This window comes from Aspergillus ibericus (assembly GCF_003184845.1).
Source record: "Aspergillus ibericus CBS 121593 unplaced genomic scaffold BO80scaffold_2, whole genome shotgun sequence".
Lineage (NCBI taxonomy): Eukaryota > Fungi > Ascomycota > Eurotiomycetes > Eurotiales > Aspergillaceae > Aspergillus > Aspergillus ibericus.
In genome coordinates this window covers 752,355-768,898 of record NW_020292100.1, presented here as the reverse complement: position 1 = coordinate 768,898, position 16,544 = coordinate 752,355, and the positions used below count along the sequence as shown (strand labels likewise).

The 16,544-nt window shown below is 52.7% G+C and overlaps 7 protein-coding genes across 7 annotated transcripts; 2 read left to right on the top strand and 5 right to left on the bottom strand.

Annotated features, from left to right (window-relative positions):
- Positions 1-63: 63 nt before the first annotated feature.
- Positions 64-1,117, bottom strand: BO80DRAFT_420968 (ubiquinol--cytochrome-c reductase subunit 7). The gene is made up of 4 exons (XM_025718490.1): positions 933-1,117; positions 652-760; positions 529-582; positions 64-320 (listed from the first exon to the last, which is right to left on the bottom strand). Exons 1-4 carry the CDS (start codon positions 1,046-1,048, stop codon positions 231-233), a joined length of 369 nt encoding a protein of 122 aa, XP_025580096.1. The 5' UTR covers positions 1,049-1,117; the 3' UTR covers positions 64-230.
- A 533-nt stretch (positions 1,118-1,650) lies between these two features.
- On the top strand, positions 1,651-3,250 carry BO80DRAFT_80750 (putative mitochondrial carrier protein). The gene is made up of 2 exons (XM_025724813.1): positions 1,651-2,331; positions 2,381-3,250. Exons 1-2 carry the CDS (start codon positions 1,863-1,865, stop codon positions 3,148-3,150), a joined length of 1,239 nt encoding a protein of 412 aa, XP_025580095.1. The 5' UTR covers positions 1,651-1,862; the 3' UTR covers positions 3,151-3,250.
- A 715-nt stretch (positions 3,251-3,965) lies between these two features.
- On the bottom strand, positions 3,966-4,505 carry BO80DRAFT_420966 (uncharacterized protein). Its single transcript, XM_025718489.1, has 2 exons — positions 4,437-4,505; positions 3,966-4,323 (listed from the first exon to the last, which is right to left on the bottom strand). Exon 2 carries the CDS (start codon positions 4,291-4,293, stop codon positions 4,132-4,134), a length of 162 nt encoding a protein of 53 aa, XP_025580094.1. The 5' UTR covers positions 4,294-4,323; positions 4,437-4,505; the 3' UTR covers positions 3,966-4,131.
- Positions 4,506-4,936: 431 nt separating this feature from the next.
- On the top strand, positions 4,937-6,379 carry BO80DRAFT_420964 (putative iron-sulfur cofactor synthesis protein (Isu1)). The gene is made up of 4 exons (XM_025718488.1): positions 4,937-5,238; positions 5,294-5,317; positions 5,431-5,697; positions 5,794-6,379. Exons 1-4 carry the CDS (start codon positions 5,100-5,102, stop codon positions 5,949-5,951), a joined length of 588 nt encoding a protein of 195 aa, XP_025580093.1. The 5' UTR covers positions 4,937-5,099; the 3' UTR covers positions 5,952-6,379.
- Positions 6,380-6,890: 511 nt separating this feature from the next.
- On the bottom strand, positions 6,891-9,367 carry BO80DRAFT_460829 (ABC1 kinase family protein). The gene is made up of 4 exons (XM_025722410.1): positions 8,788-9,367; positions 8,127-8,731; positions 7,504-8,076; positions 6,891-7,449 (listed from the first exon to the last, which is right to left on the bottom strand). Exons 1-4 carry the CDS (start codon positions 9,222-9,224, stop codon positions 7,202-7,204), a joined length of 1,863 nt encoding a protein of 620 aa, XP_025580092.1. The 5' UTR covers positions 9,225-9,367; the 3' UTR covers positions 6,891-7,201.
- A 337-nt stretch (positions 9,368-9,704) lies between these two features.
- On the bottom strand, positions 9,705-14,291 carry BO80DRAFT_80545 (uncharacterized protein). The gene is made up of 9 exons (XM_025724811.1): positions 13,966-14,291; positions 13,774-13,908; positions 13,691-13,720; positions 13,573-13,637; positions 13,091-13,523; positions 12,252-13,043; positions 11,104-12,202; positions 10,605-11,055; positions 9,705-10,557 (listed from the first exon to the last, which is right to left on the bottom strand). The coding sequence occupies exons 1-9, from the start codon at positions 14,137-14,139 to the stop codon at positions 9,729-9,731; spliced, it is 4,008 nt and encodes a 1,335-aa protein (XP_025580091.1). The 5' UTR covers positions 14,140-14,291; the 3' UTR covers positions 9,705-9,728.
- A 519-nt stretch (positions 14,292-14,810) lies between these two features.
- Positions 14,811-16,389, bottom strand: BO80DRAFT_80556 (dihydrofolate synthase). The gene has a single exon (XM_025724812.1). The coding sequence runs from the start codon at positions 16,169-16,171 to the stop codon at positions 14,906-14,908; it is 1,266 nt and encodes a 421-aa protein (XP_025580090.1). The 5' UTR covers positions 16,172-16,389; the 3' UTR covers positions 14,811-14,905.
- Between the last annotated feature and the right edge of the window lie 155 nt (positions 16,390-16,544).

Sequence of the window (16,544 nt, the reverse complement as noted above, 5' to 3'; positions counted from 1 at the left end):
ATCCGTACACAGCTTAAGCCCCAAACCAAATCCCTTCTTCATTCATTCAATTAACGAAAAGCTCTCTCTCTCTCTCTCTCTCTCTTTCTCCCCGCCGAGCCGGACAGCAAGTGTGAATCTTAACCCCGCGCCCGTCTATAAAACCCCAGCGGCAATTCATTTTTGTTGTATCCCAGAACAACAATCGAATCTAGTTCAATGGATAGAATGGAGATGGAGATGAGAGACATTTACCGTCTGACGACGAGGGCGTCGAGGTCCTCGCGCTCCTTGTTCTCCTTTTCGATCTCGCGGATGATGGGGCTCAGGTATTCGACATCCTGTTTACCATTATTATTAGCATTGAGTGTGACATAGTGCTTGTAAGGCATATAGAGGAGATAAGTCCATCCAGTCCAAGCACCAACAAGCATCAAAGATGGGGACCCAGGTGGGTTACAAATCCCGCTCACGGGATTGGCCGATGCTTATTGCGGAGAAACTGGAACTGAACGGGCCATGAATTGTCAAGGGATGAAGTCGACTCACCTCGGAGGGCTTGGTCTGCTCAGCAGGGGGGAGGAGAGTGTGGGAGATGGAGCACTAAACGCGCGGTTGAGTTAGATGGTCCCTTGAGGTTTGTAAGTAGCTGTTTCGTGGGATTGGACGAACCTGGAATGCTCTGCGGATACGGAAGATACGGTCGTAGGCCTCCTTGGGAGGGAGACGCTTGAGAGCCTTCTGGACGACGTCGTTCTCCTCGGGGATCAGGTCATCAGCCCTGGTCAGTGTTAGTTGGATTGCTGGAGGTCGGTAGGTTGGAGGTATAAAGGGCTGATCCCGGACCAGCGGCGACCGATGTGATTTGGATGTAGGCATTGTTCCCGCAATTGAGGTAATCCAGATCATCCATGGTCTATGGTCGCTATGATCCGGCCCCAGAGAATGCTCACCTCAAGCCGAGTCTCCTGTAGCCGGAGGCATCGGTGTACCACTGGGCAATGGGCATCATCCAGCGCTTGAGCCATGGGCGCTTGACGATGTAGTTGGCGAGGGAGGGAGCGGACATGATGATTGATCCCGACGGTGGATGTGTTGGGGTCCAATTGACGGGGTGGTGTGGAGGGGAGGATCGCGAAATGTCAGTTCGAGCTGAGTAGGAGATGGCCCGACGTTGGAGATTGTGCAAAACGGAGGTTCGGCGGGTGACTTTCCCAAAAACATCCGATGTGGAGCCTGAGGCAGAGGTTTGATTCCGACACCAGGCGGTCGGTCCACGTGACGGCTATCTTACACCATGGCTGCCTCAGGCTGACCACCGCTTGGAGGCGGACAAACCGAGTGGACTCACTAAGACTCGACTCCACTCCACCGGACTGACTGGAAGACGACTAAGACCAACCTCCAATTCAATTCATCCCGTCCTCATCATTGCTCCGTCCTGTTCCGTCCGTCCTGATCATCCACGCCGGCGCGCTCCCATCTGCTCGGACTTCACGCCGGGGGTTCTTCGCCAAACTATACGTCTTCGGTTCGTTACTGGCTGGGCCTGCCGGTTATTACCTAGCCGTTGAACATTTTTCCCAGATCGTTTCCTTTCACTCCGATAGGGGAGCAGTGTTGCTCCTACAAACCCCGCCCTCGTCTGTGCTTCAGATAGGGCAACCTTATTACGCAACCTGGTCGAGAGATCTCTTCAATCCACTGTGTCGGGGTAGTTTTCTTTTCAACCAGTGCTGCCAACGACGTCACGCTCTCCCCTCCTCACCACGATTGGATCACGGTTCTTCTGGGTTCCGGAGCGAGCACCGATATGCTCGGATCCGGGAACCCTCGGTGATATAGTAGACGGATAGCTTACTGCTTGGGCGCTGGCTGGCAAGATGTTTTCTGAAGGGCATGGCTCTTCGGGGACGGCCGACGGCTCCCAAGAGCAGGGCACCACTTCGGACAGCCCGCCATCGTCTACCCTCCGTGTATCGGCCGAGTCTTCGTTCACCCCGACGTTTCGCGATCGCTTTGAGATGCTTTCTACGCGCGTGCCGGACTTCTACATCACTCCGTTTTGCGGCGCCAGTGCGGGTGTTGCGTCGGGGATTGTGACCTGCCCGCTCGATGTGATCAAGACCAAGTTGCAGGCGCAGGGCGGGTTCGCACGGCGACGGGGCAAGGCGGTTGAAGCCAAGACATTATACCGAGGCATGTTAGGGACTGGAAGAGTGATCTGGCGCGAGGATGGTATTCGCGGCCTTTATCAAGGGCTGGGCCCCATGCTCCTGGGATATCTGCCGACGTGGGCGGTCTATCTGGCCGTCTACGACCGATCTCGGGAGTATTTTTACGAAACGACTGGTGAGCTTGATGGTCTGGGATGTATGATGGTGGTGCTGACGTTGAACAGATAGCTGGTGGCTTTCGAGAGGTTACGCTTCGATAACGGCAGGCGCTTGCTCGACACTAGTGACGAATCCGATCTGGGTGATCAAAACACGACTCATGTCTCAAAGTCTCCGGGCGAGCAGCGAAGGCTACCGGGCTCCCTGGCAATACAACAGCACGTGGGATGCGGCTCGCAAAATGTACAAAAGCGAGGGCATCCGTTCGTTCTATTCCGGCCTCACACCAGCGCTGCTGGGGCTGGCGCATGTCGCCATCCAATTCCCGCTTTACGAATACTTGAAGATGGCATTTACGGGATATGGAATTGGCGAACATCCCGATACTGGCAGCTCGCACTGGATGGGTATCACGTCTGCGACATTCCTGAGCAAGATCTGTGCCAGCACTGTGACATACCCACATGAAGTGCTCCGCACACGGCTCCAGACACAGCAGAGGATATCACCGGCGTCGTCACCGGAAGAGATCTCGTTCCGCGGCGGGATTGACCATCCTCAGGACTGTGGCAGGCCTCCGGGTGCGGCCTCGTCGGATGGGATGCCCAACCGACCCCGGTACACGGGGATTATTCGCACATGCCAGACCATTCTGAAAGAGGAAGGCTGGCGTGCGTTCTACTCTGGGATCGGCACGAACCTGTTCCGGGCTGTCCCGGCTGCGATGACCACCATGCTGACCTATGAGTATCTGAAGAAGACCATAGGCCACATACAGCATGAGGGGGAGATGAAGCTGCAGATGCTGGAGGGTAAAGCGGAGGGTGGGATCTAATATTAGACGAGTGTCCTTACCGCGTTTCGAGCAGCGGCGTCATGTTTATGCTGGGCTGTCTCGCACCTCGTACCAGCGCTTTCTTTGTTTCTAGTCGTACATCGCGAGGATACACTATCATAGAGGACATTCATTACCTGTGCTGCCGATGCAGCCTGCACATTGTTCAGACATCCTCGGCACGGCGCCCGGTGCGGAGCTAGGATAGACCGACGATGCTCTGACATGTGAAGTTGCAGTTATGTCCTGTGATTCCTTGGTGGCTTAATTCTGAGCGTTCTTGTTTTCTTCGATAAACACGCAATTGCAATTGTAAATACAGTCTCTTCCCTCTGACACCTCTTTCCATCATACGAAGTAGAATAGACCGTAATCCGATTAAAAATCTCACCTAGCCAACCCATGAATGGGCCCTGCAGACATACATGCAGATGCATCCATCTCATCTTCCCCTCTTCCCGCGGCCATCCCATGACATCACCGGGAAAGTCACGTGAGCCACCCACACACTAAAACCGCGGCGAAATTCTCTGCTGGTTGTTTTCCACTCACCACCCCTGCCGGTCCTGGCTATATGAGGCCATATTAACTGGCAGTTGGTGTCATCCGCTCGATGATGTGTGATGCACATGCTTACGCCTACGATGTACCTTTCACCTGGTACTGTTTGCTTATTCTCGCGAAGAGCTGAAAAGCTTGTTTTGGTTTATCAGAGAAGGGGGAGGGGGAGTGACTATCATTTGATTCCATTTATATGATGAATAATTTTTAATGGTAGATCCGGTTTTCAAACATGGATATGATCATTGATACACTGAAAATTCTGATAATGGATTGATTGATATGGTTGTTTGGTTTTGGCTGTCTTCGATAGTTTGGTTGCTAGTTTAGTGTGGTTGAGTGGAATCATTCGGCAAAGTTTGAAGATATTTCGAACGTCCAGCGATCATTGTAGTTGTACAATACACCCTTCAAACACAATCAATTAGACCCCTTCTCCCTCTCCAGTGCTTGCTGCACCCATGAAGACTGCGTCTTTGTCCTCTTCGGCCGGGGCGTGGTGGTGGTACTTGAAGCGGATTGTGCCTCACGACGAGCGGTATGAATCGAGCTGATGCAGTAGGATCCCAGGAGCAGTGCCATGGTGAAGGCAGCTATAGGGGCATTTAAGGACTGTCCATGGCTCAGGTTAATATGAGTATTGTAACACTACGAATAATCATGCTGCTTCTTGAGAAATCTATACTGTCATGACAACTACACATCTCAAGAAAGAAAAGACTCACCCCCGATGATCGGCCTAGAGTCTTTCCGGCCATCCTTGATTCTCTTGTACCGGGAAACCCGTGCATTTGTTGTTGGCTAGAAGAGCAGCTCGACCACCGCAGTCCGTATACTAGTCCGTAAGCCCCGGGCCGGGATAATCCGAGGATTATCAGATGGAGGGCGACCCGATAAGCCCATCCTTACGATACACCCGCCGCGGTTCTTCGTACGGCTTGGTAATCGCGCCTGCAGAAGTTCCCGTTGGCCGAACTGCCGGGCTCCAGCACGCGGACCCAGAATCCTGACCCTGACAACCACCAGATAACAGCCAGCTCAGGAAGAACTTGAGAACGTGTTCGGACATCAATCAATCAGAGCTCTCCCCTTCTCCAGTCTCCCGACGAATAACCGCCCTACGCACATACCCACCGGTTCGCCAACGTCATACCGTATCTCCGAGGCCGGTCTCCGCGGAGGCGACGGGGTTTCTGGAAATTGCCTAGCGCCGGTGAATAAGACGGCCTAGTCGAGCCCCCCCCAAGAAACCATAATTAATCAATCGCAACTATCAATCTTTCATCACATCACTTCTCTTCTTCCCCCACGCCGTCACCATCTTCATCCCAATACTCAAATACTTGTTTCTTTAATCATTAAATCTACTCTCCTCACTCACACACACCATGTTCCGTCGTCTTGCTACCGTTGTTCCTCGCTCGGGTGTGCTCGCGCCTCGCAGCATCACCCCGGCCGTCTCCGGCATCCAGCAGACCGTGAGAGCGACTGCTGCTCCCCAGCAGCGCAGAGGATACCATGAGAAAGATATGTTCCTGTGATTCTTTAAACCAAATAAGGAAAATACTGACTTTCCATGAACTGTTGGACCACTACTCCAACCCCCGTAGGTACCTCCATACATTTATCCCTCGACAGCCCCGACATCATATCCATCCCAAACCACGCAGCGCACCCATCCCCACCCAGCACACACAACAATACTGACGAAAATAACAGGTAACGTCGGCTCCATGGCCAAGTCCATCGACGTTGGTACCGGTCTCGTCGGCGCCCCGGCCTGCGGCGATGTCATGAAGCTCCAGATCCGCGTGGACAAGGACACCAACAAGATCAGCGACGTCAAGTTCAAGACTTTCGGCTGCGGCAGTGCCATCGCTAGCTCGAGTTATTTGACTGAGTTGGTCCGTGGAATGACCCTTGATGAGGCCGCCAAGATCCGTAACACCGATATTGCCAAGGAATTGTGCTTGCCTCCTGTTAAGCGTATGTCACCTGCTTTTCACTATATTGGGAATGGGAAACAAGACTGGAATAGAGGTAGAAATGTTGTGAGATGGAATATACTGACAGATTATATAGTCCACTGCTCCATGCTCGCCGAAGACGCCATCAAGTCCGCCATCTCGGATTACTACACCAAGAACCCCCGCGCCCAGAAGACCGATCTGTCGGGTACGGGCGCCTCGATCCCTCAGGTGCAGGTGGAGATGGAGCAGACTAGCAGTGCTACTGCCTAGATCTCCCACCTCCTACCAGATACCACTTCTAGCTTGAAAATTGAAAAATTCAAACCGATGAAAAAAAGGATGCAAAAGTCGAAGACTCGGATACGGATACGGATACAGATACCATGATTCCCGCGATTGATTGATTGATTGATTGAATACCGGAGGATGCAGAATGATATACTGCAGTGAGTGCAGTGGGATGAATGAGCGTGATAAAATGGACGGACGGATGGATGGATTCCCACAAATAGGTTCCTGACAGGACTCGGAATTTTCTTACTTTTCTTTTGTTCTCAATAATGATGTATAGCATTTCACTTACTCCAATTTCTGCTCTTTTTTTCCTCCTCAGCAAAGCAATACAAGACAAGCACTAAGTGTAATGGTTACCCCCTGATCGATTAAATATACACAATCCAACAGGACTTAAATGAGAATACTCTCTACTTAATACATATACCACTAGTATTTCCATTCACCCAATAAAACAATCCTAATTTAATAGATATACACACTACCAAGAACACGGAATAGAAAAGTGTTATCTGATTCGCCACTTCATTGACATCATGCCACCCCCCCTCCCCATGTCATGCCATATACTCGTATGACATAAGAAATTCATTTTAATCTGATAAGCAAACTAACCAACGATACGGGAGTAAATGTCTGCATGGGGTTTCTCTCAAGGTACTTACCTACCTAGGGACCTGTAAGGCTGAGATTGACTAGTGAATTAAGATTAAGATTATTCCTAGCTTGATCTTCTTACCTTGCAGGGTCTAGTTGCGTAGATAAATTCTCATGTGCAGGTTTTCTCGCAAGGTACTTACCTATTACCTGGTTTGTTCTGTTTATGTTTACGTTTTAACTTGCCTCCTGTTAATGTGCTTAGCTATTTAGATACCTGGGTAGTAGTATAGGTAGTATTCTGGTCGTAATATTGGACAGGCTGTTATGTATGTTTGTATATATGCGTACAAGAATGCAGGAACTCGTCCAGGGAATTCTATATGAATGAATAACTGAAGGTAAGGTAGGTGAATAAGTATACAGCTTCTTTTAAACAAACCACACAACAGAACCAGATCAAGTCTAATCAGGGGTCAACCACAACTTTGCAAAAAGAGAAGGGAAAAAACGCCATGCATAACACCACATGCATGCAGCCATGCCATGCCATGCCCTCTAGTCAAATCAATTACTTATAGAAAATGAGGAAAGGTAAGGAAAGAAAGTGATGAATATACAGAGGTCAATCACACCAACCCAAATCGACTCTTCAGCGCCAAGAGCGTCTCATAAACCGACAACTTCAATTCCACGCGTAGATACCCCGTCCAGGCGCAGAGGAACCGCCAGAAATTCCGCGGCCGGAGGAGTCCGCCAGTCTCGTGAACCGAGTCTATTTGTTCTTCGAAGACGGTGCGGGTGGCGTAGCGGGCGAGGATGAGGAAGGTGCGCATGGGGCCTTGGCGGGTGTGGAGGTTTTCGTCGAGACTGCGGGCTGGTCGTTGTTAGAGATATTGTTTCAGGGAGGAAGGAAAGGGGGGGGACTTACTCAGGTCGTTGGTCTTGAGGATCAATAGGATGATCCGGGGTACTTGGCCCAAGAGCTCAACTAGTTGTTGTAGGAGCCCATCGGCTAGAGAGCCAGACATACTGTCTCGCTCTGCTGATGTCCGGGCTGAGGTAATATCCTTGTTCTTGAGCACCATGTAGTCGCGGCCGGTGATGGCGCTGGCGAAGAGAGGAAACTGTTCGTCTGTGATGCCGGCGACCTTGCGCGCGTACTCGCGCATGCGAGGCAAGTCGGATTCGATCACAGCCAGCCAGAGCTTGGCGTAGTTGCGGCGCAGGTCCTGGGGAATGTCGCGGTACAGACCGTGATCGTAGAGGATGATGTCGAAGTTGTGCCGGCGGCGGGTGGGATTCGGGCGGATGGCAATGTTGCCACCGTGGGGATCGCAGTGCAGGGGCGCGTTGTCACCGAAGATCATCTCGTTGAAAATGTGTGCCAGGGCAGCGGAGACTTCGTCGCGGTCAATGTGGTTCGAGTCGAGGAATTCCAGGTCGTCGGGTCGTCGTCCGGAGATGAACTCCATGACCAGGATACGTTTCTGAGCCCACATCACTGACCAGCGTTAGTATGCACATTCAGACGAACGGAACCCAATTGCAAACCTTCAGGAATAACCAACGGGGCATCCGAGTGCTTCTTAAAGTACTCGCTCGCCCGCGTAGCATTCTCGGCCTCCATCCGGAAATCCAGCTCCTGGGGCAGAGACAGATCCATTTCCCGCGAGAGCCATTCCAGATCGTATTCCGGGAAGAACTGCTTCAGCATCGAAAAGGTAAACCGAGTCAACGCCAGATCCAAGGGCACCCATTCCGCCAGCGCCGGATGCTGCACCTTGACCGCGACCTTTTGACCCGTTTCCTTCAGTGTACCGATATGCACCTGCGCCAAAGAAGCAGCACCAATGGGTTCCGGATCGAAAGAGGAGAACAGCTCGTCGATGCGACGTCCGGTATCGGCCACGAACATTTGCTCAATAGATTCAATCGACGACACGGGGCATTTGTCCTGGAGGGGGATGAAAGTTGTGGTCCATTCCATCGGAAGCAAATAACCCATGCTGCTCAAGTGTTGTCCCAGTTTGATAAAGATCGATCCATTCTTCTCGAGCACCCGTAGAGTCCGTTCCGCGCAGCGTTTGTGACAGGCTCGAATCGCTTCGCTCCGTTCCTCCGGCGTGGAGGTTTCTTGCTTGAGAGTTACCCGGTAGCTAGCCTACATGAGCATTTTGCAATGAGAATAGACAGATTGTGTTGCGGCACTTACTCATTAATGCAAACCGCCAATGTGCCCACCACTCTTCCTGTCCTCGCCGCCGCACGGTAGATATGCTGGACTTGATCCGAGAACACTACCGCTCCGACAACGATTGTACCTCCAATCACAGCATATTTGATGACTCTGCGGCGCGATTGACCCGACCCTGACTGTTTCCTGTCATGTTGTTCTGCTTTGGCCGACTCCAGTAGCGGAGACGTGCGGGTGGCATAGGTGGCCTGGGGTACGGACGGGGCGAAACGGCCGGTGAGGCGCTGCGAGTGTACCGAGGGAGCTGTAGTCGAGCTGGAGATCAATCGACGGCGTAGCAAAGTTGTCGGAGCAGCATGGGCTGCAGAGACAGCCAGAGAAGGCTTCGAGGATCGTATGACCGCCGCGGGATCAAAATTGCAAGCCCGCAGCGGAATGCGGAGCGGCGCCCTCATCCCGAACCAACAACGCCGTCTGGAAGCGACCACAAGTCGAGAGCAGCAGTGGACCGGACGGCGTGATCATCCGTGCCAGCACGAAGCCCTCGAGGACGAATGAATGTAGGGGGAGAACTGGAGGGGGTTGCGGCGGCGAAGTTGGCGGAGTGGCCGCGGCGCATTTTCGTCGCACTTCCTGGCCGGAGCCGATCATCCCCGTTGCCGCCACCTCGATTTTGAGCCCGACACTACAACTACATCTGCCTATGCACGATGGGCAACCCAAGATTCAAATGTATGTTATCACGAATATCTACATGGGCCACTCTTCCGGTACCCGAAACCAGCCTGAGATCCCATCCCATCCCGCTGGTCATCCCAGCGTGGAACCCACAAATGAACGTATACACAGTAAAGCAACAATCCCAATACTCCATCCTATGCAATGCAATTACACGGTACCGATCCTGCTAGCCTTCCCCTATAAGGCCCAATGCTATTATCACCTGGACCAAAGAATGTTCAAGCGCCCCAATCCGCATCAGTATGCGTCGGCCGCCGGCGTTGAGGAAGGATGGACCGTCGACGAGACAGCGAGCTTGATGGCCGGGACTCTTCCTCGGCCAAGAGATCTACTTGGGATAGCCTGTTTGCCACGCCTCGCGACAGCCGGTTTCTCGATGGTCCGGCGCTTCCATTCAGCCCGGCTGACAGAGCAGGCCCCGTCCCATCTCGGCTTCCGGGTCGCAGTGCCAGCGCGGAACTGCTGAGAGAGGGCCGCGGGTGCCGCTGGCTTTCCCGCCCATCGAAGTAAGCCTTCGGTTGACTGAACCGATTGATCTGTGGGGTTGTTGGGGCGGACTGGTTCGCAAGGAAGCCGGGTGGTGTGGTAGAAGTGCTCTTGCGCCTCATGCCGGGTTTGCGTTTCTCGAGGCTGAACGCTTCACTTTTCTCATTGGACTGGATCAATTTGCCAGCCATATCCCGGACCAGGATGGCTGGGTCGTGCTCTAGTTCTCGGATAGCCTCCAGAAGACCGTATTTCGCCAGCAGTCCGCCTTGCTCTTCGCTGGAATCGCAGATGCTCGATATAATACGCAGGAGGTTCAACCGGACCGCAGCCTTGTTATGGTGTAGTTTCTGTCCTATCCTCATGAACAAATCGGGCCGCGCGAACGTCGAGGCAATCGGCGGACTCAGTCTCAGAAGTTTCTGCAGCGGTTCGAGGATGTTTTCAAAGGCATTCGCCTTGGACACTGTCAAGCATCGGACAATGGAATCCGTAAAGGACACCTTGTCGTAGCGGTTGTCCAAGAGGTGTTCCTCGACCTTGGCCGTTTCTTCCTGGAGCCTGCTCAGGGTTAGCACGAGCCGACGCTACAAGACAATAATACATACCAAGTGAAGATAGCGTCCAAAGCGGTCACCTGCCAGTACGGATCCGAGAGCAGAGATATGTAAAAAGCCAAACCCTTGTTGCGCCACAGCTCGCGGCGTCCGACTTTTCCAGAATGCGCCATGTCACAGAGAATTGGCAAAGCAAACTCCTTGAGCGGCCGTTCGGTTTTGACGATCTTCTGAAGAAGCGGCACAATACCGTTCAGAGCCGCGTCCTCTTGGCGAGACTTGTTCAGACGACACATGTTGTAGATGGTGTTCAGGATCTGATTGGAGACCTCGCGGAAGTGTGGCCGCTTGATAGTCGACCTCAGCAAGTCCGTCAGCACATCGATGGCGTTGGAGTTCTGAAGAGAGTCGAGAGTGGTGGAAAGCATCGACAGGTTCTTGATGAACTTCAACATGGTGATCTGGTGCACGGGTGTCATCCTCTTAAGCTCTTTCAAGACCCCTACAGAGACGTTAGCAGCGTATCGGTAAGAATGGAAGTGGTCCGTACTATGCAGCACTGTCCGCTCGGCCACCATCACCTTGACATGATTCTCGGCCTGCGAGAAGATGAAGAAGATGTTCGCAATCCTGCCCTCTACAATCTCAGCCAACTCGCCCTCTTCGTCCAAGACTCGGCTCAAAACGAGTGACAAAGGATCCAAGACAGAGTTGCGAGACAAAATTCTGCAAAAGTCATTCTTGGGCGTCGAACCCTGTAGGTCAAAAACACTCCAGATTCCGTTCACTCCAATAAGAACCAGATCGCGTTCATCTTCGTAGTCATCTTCCAAGAACTCGACCAAAACGTTAAGACCTCCTGCACTGACAAACATCTGCAGTGTCAGGGTGGATGTTTGATACATCTGCTGCACGAAGGCTGCAGCTTCCAATCGTATCTCTCGCGGGTACTTCTTGGCCGCAAACTCGTTAATAATGGGTATACCTCCCACGAAGCAGAGGTTTTCCTGGATCTCGTAGTCATTGAAGATGATGGCGTTGACAATCCGCAACAAGCACAGGACAATGTCCCGGCGACGGCACATATCGAGGATTTCTAGAATAGGTAGCATCCCGTGCGCGCTCATGATGATATTCTTCGTCTCGGGAAGATCGCAAAAGACGGTCAGCAGCTGATCGGAAATTTCCCCAAGCACGTCCTCGTCCTGAGAAGTCTTGAGAGAGCTGACAAGACCCTCAACTTGACCCCGTAGACGAGCATACTTGTCACGCGCAATGTTGGCTTCCAGATCCATCTCATCGAGTCCTTCTTCGAGCTGAGCGAACGGGTCGTCCTCGTCGTCTTGGTCGCCAAGCCACGAGTTGTTCGATAGCTTGGAGTTTAGCATCAGCGTACTCCGATCGGAGCTTTCATCGCTTTCAGACTTGTCGAGGGCAACCTCATCGGCCCCCAGAATATCAGAAAAATCCTCATCGCGTTCGTTCTCCGCGAATTTCTGGATTTCAATAGCTGACCGGTGACGCTTGACAGATATGCGTTTCCGGAGCTGGGGCTGATGATCTTCCTCACGCTCCGGCGATGCTTGATACCGGACTACTTCCTTCGAAGGAGAGGGGGCTGACACATCGCTGTCTTCCTCCTCAATCTCCTGAGACTTGTTAGCAATTACATGAGATATCACTGAGGGTTAAGCTTACTTGGAAAGCACTTAGTTTAGAATCCAAAACATCTTCGTTTGCAGAGATAAGATCGGAGTAATCCTCAACCGAGTTTTCCTTGAAATACGACGTCGGGCGCTGCGGTCTTAATGGTGGCACCGGGGTCTGGAGAATCGGCACATTAGAGTGCATCGCAGCTATTGGAGTCTTTGCCTGGGGTGGCATGTTCTCCCCAGTCGGTTTAGCCGAATAAGGACGGATTGTCCGCAGAGGATCTGATTCACTAGGTTGCTGAGTAAAGGGATCGTCAAAGTCGTCGAAGCCGTCATCTGACCTCAAGACTGTACCATCAAGCGATGCGAAAGCCTTCAACTTTTCCGAGGAAAGCATGCCACCAAAGTTATCCTGCGGTCGAAGGTGAGGCAGCTGTAATGCGCTGGGGGAAATCGCGGTAGCAAAGTCATCATCCCAATTGTCTTCTTCCGTGGAGTCCGGAGAGCGAAATCGATCTGTCACATGCTTGGAGACCGGGCTGGGGAGGATGTCTTTCGTTGGCGTGTACCGAGATGGTGCCATCTCCGGGCGCAAAGGAGCAGTGCCTTGAGCATCATACCTGTACGGTTTCCGTAGGGTTCCAGAGTCGGGAGAACGGAGGGCTTCGTTCCATTCCTGGACACTCTTGACCGCTTCCTCATATTCGGTGGATTTCTTGGGAACCACGGAATCGGACCTGCGAGCATTGACTATCCAGGGGTGTTTAAGGAGCTTCCTCGCGGAGACACGGAGGTTCGGGTCCTTTTGGAAACATTGCATCAAGAAGTCTTTGACAGCCTGGGACCAGTCAGACGCGGAAAATCCAGAGCAAGGGCGAGACTTACCGGAGAAGCACCCTGGGGAAGAGGAGGGTGATCGTCATTGACAATACGGAAGAGAGCCGGCATGGGCTGGAGACTGTAATAAGGAGGCTTTCCCTCCAGAAGCTCGATCACGGTACAACCAAGACTCCAGATATCCGAAGCGGTCGTGGCGCCGGAGAGTTCAATCACTTCTGGGGCCATCCAGTAGGGCGTCCCCACAACGCTGGATTCACTCAACCCGGTGGTTCTGCTGGCTACACCGAAATCTGCAAGCTTGACAAGACCTTCTTTCGTGGTGAGGATATTGGCTCCTTTAATATCTCGATGTATGACACCTTGCTCATGCAGATACAAGAGACCATGGAGGACCTGGGACATGTAGAGCCCGACCAAGTTTTCCGGGAAACGACCAAAGTTCTTTGCGATGGAGTGTAACGAGCCATTTTCACAATATCTATCCCGGTTAGCTACATGTACTGTTGCTAGCACTCGGCGGGACTCACTCAAGTATGATATTTAGAGTTTCCACAGACTTCACGAATCCCTGGTACTTGACAATATTGGGATGCTGCAACCAAGGTCAGCTCAGGAGGTACTCCGGCGGTAGATATCGCATCTTACATCCAAGTTCTTCAATAGATCAATTTCCAACTGTCGCATAGCATTAGCAATAGCCCTCACCGACCGCGAGCAGAAAGGGATACCATTATCACTCGTAGTTCACTCTTTGGCAGATCTGCCAATTTAATCTGCTTCACAGCGACGGTTTCACCGGTATTCCAATTCAGTGCCCTATACACCGACCCAAATGCGCCTTTACCCAGGCAGTCGCCCAATTGCTTCATGCAGCCAACGTTAGCGACTTATGCCAGGGGCCAAAGGGGCTGTGTCCGTACATAATCCTTGAGTTCCGCGACATCCTTCGCGGAGGACTTGACTACCCTATCATCCTTTGGCTTATCCTGTTTCGACGGGCTGGAGCCGAGTCTCGTGAGTCGTGTTTTGGCCGGAGTGCCAGGCGTCTTGGAAGGCGGCAGCCCCTCACTGGCTTCGCTGGATCGGGAGACCATTGTCGCGCGGGTGGATCGAGATCGATCCCCTTTCGTATCGAGGTCGCTTATCTTAATCACTTGTCTCCGACAGTCGTAGGCTCAGATGGCGAGGGGACGGGTGGAAAAGGCAGGCGCCAGGGGACCGATCGGATCGTTCATGTCAGCACGATCTAGGAGGCAGCGATAGATCCTGTTAGTGAATTCCAGACACATCTTAGGATGCCTAGAGAAAGAGCCGAGCTGAATCCCGCCAGCGTATGGCATGATCATGGGTGGTCAAAAAACATACAGAATGGATCCTTATTCTCGCACCCAGAGAGCCGCGTCCGCTGCACGCGTCTCTACACATCGAATTTCCCCTCCAAAAGCGAGACCGATCTTCAGCTGGTTAGTGAGACTCGCGGATTCCGACTGGGGTATTGCGAAAGGGCCGAGGAGGTGTCACTTACAGTGTGCCTGCCGGAGCAAATGCAGGCCAGGCGGGTGTTTTGAACTTTCCTTTTCGCTTTTCTCCACAGGCCACCAGCTGGCTTGGGCCATGACGCAGCGCCCGGCCGCTGCTGTATCTCCGATCAGCCTTATCAGACCCGATCCAGCAATGCTTGGAAATAAACTTATAGTGTCAAGTGCGTAGAACATCGCAATATACGTTCCCATCTGAGTTTTTACGGTAGTGGTCTACAACAGTCCTCAGAACAACAATGCGTTTCCATTACTCATGCATGCTATATACAGATACGCCAAAACGCTGCGGATGAAGGGTATCTCTGTCGGTAGAGGCATTTTACTCGTTGTCGTAATTTATGGTTATTTTTTTCGCCTCGCGGAGAAGACGGAGAACGTCTGACGCCAGATAAAGACTGCCAGCGATGACCAGCGGGCCGCCACTGGCTTCCTCACAGGCCCAGTTGATAGCGGCGGGGATGTCGTCCCCAAAGGTCTGGACTGGCCCGATTCCTGGAATTGACTGGACACACGATGCTACCTCCTCTGGATCATTTGCCTTGACCCACGGCATACCATCAACGAGGCCGAATGCGGTGATCGCGACTCGGTCGCCGGCCTTGATGATCGAATGAAACAAGGATTCGATATCCTTGCCGCGGGACGCCGCGATAACCCAGGTGACATTCCCTTGTGGACGTAGTTTGCGGTCCACATATTCCCCGAGGACTTCAGCCGACTGAGTATTGTGCGCGCCGTCCAGCAAAACTGGCTCCTCACGGGCTGCCAACGGTTTTAAGACAAGATTCTGTAGGCGCCCCGGCCACTCCACCTTGGACAGTTGCGGAACGAGCGCATCGACATCGATCTCGGGACGGAATCGGTGCAGGGCAACTTTGAGCGCCGAAACGGCACAGGTCATGTTTGCTCGCTGGTGAGGCTGTAGATCGAGGGTAGCGAAGAGCTGGCTAAGCGACGGCGAGTGATGATCCGGCGCATCAGGGCGTGTGTAAACCGCATCGATCTTGAGTTCCTTGACGCGATCTTCGATAGTTCGGATCACAGCCGGCGAGTTGGTGCCATCAATCACACATGGAACACCCGGCTTCAAGATCCCCGCCTTTTCCTTTGTAATTTGTTCAATGGTATCGCCAAGCAGGGACTGATGGTCCAGGCCAATCTTCGCGATGACCGAAACCAAGACGTCAGTCAAGATGTTGGTCGCATCCAGGCGACCGCCCATGCCAACTTCAACCACCCCGATATCGACCCGCTCATGATTGAAGATCTCAAAGGCAGTGGCAGTCAACAGCTCGAACTCACTTGCGCCGATACCCAGTGTTTGATCTCGGAGCTTGACTCTCGCTTCGATCTGCCGGAAGAGCGACTCTTGAACGACCTTCTCGCCGATGGTGATACAATCCCAGCGGTCAATCAGATGAGGGGAGGTAAAGCGACCGCAGCGGACTCCGCCAGCCGACAACAAATGCGACAGGTAGGCGCTGATCGAGCCTTTGCCATTGGTGCCAGCAATATGGATGGCCTTCCAGGTCAGCGGAGTCTGCTGGAGTAGGCGGACGATCCGACTAAGGCCGAGTTCAATCATGCTCCGACTGTGTGATGGTGGATGAATAGATAGGGACGATCCTCATGATCAGGAGGCGACGAGGAGTGAGAAAGTCATGGAAGCAGCGGTGTTATCTTCGAGGCTCCAGAAAATGGCGCCGATCTGGAGTTGCCCGCGGGATTCGGCAAGATAATCGGAGAGCTGTCAGGTGCCCGATAAGGATTGGTGCCTTAAGATGCCTGAGGCATGAAAACGCGAGGGAGATACCCAGCGCCCGTTGCCACCGGGTCGCAGCGATGAGGTAGTGTCGAGTTGGTCCATGGAAAAGTCAATTGCATTCAATAGGATCAATCGCTTTGTAGGGTGAAACCTCATCCGACGGTGAATAATGGACCACCACACGGGCAAGACT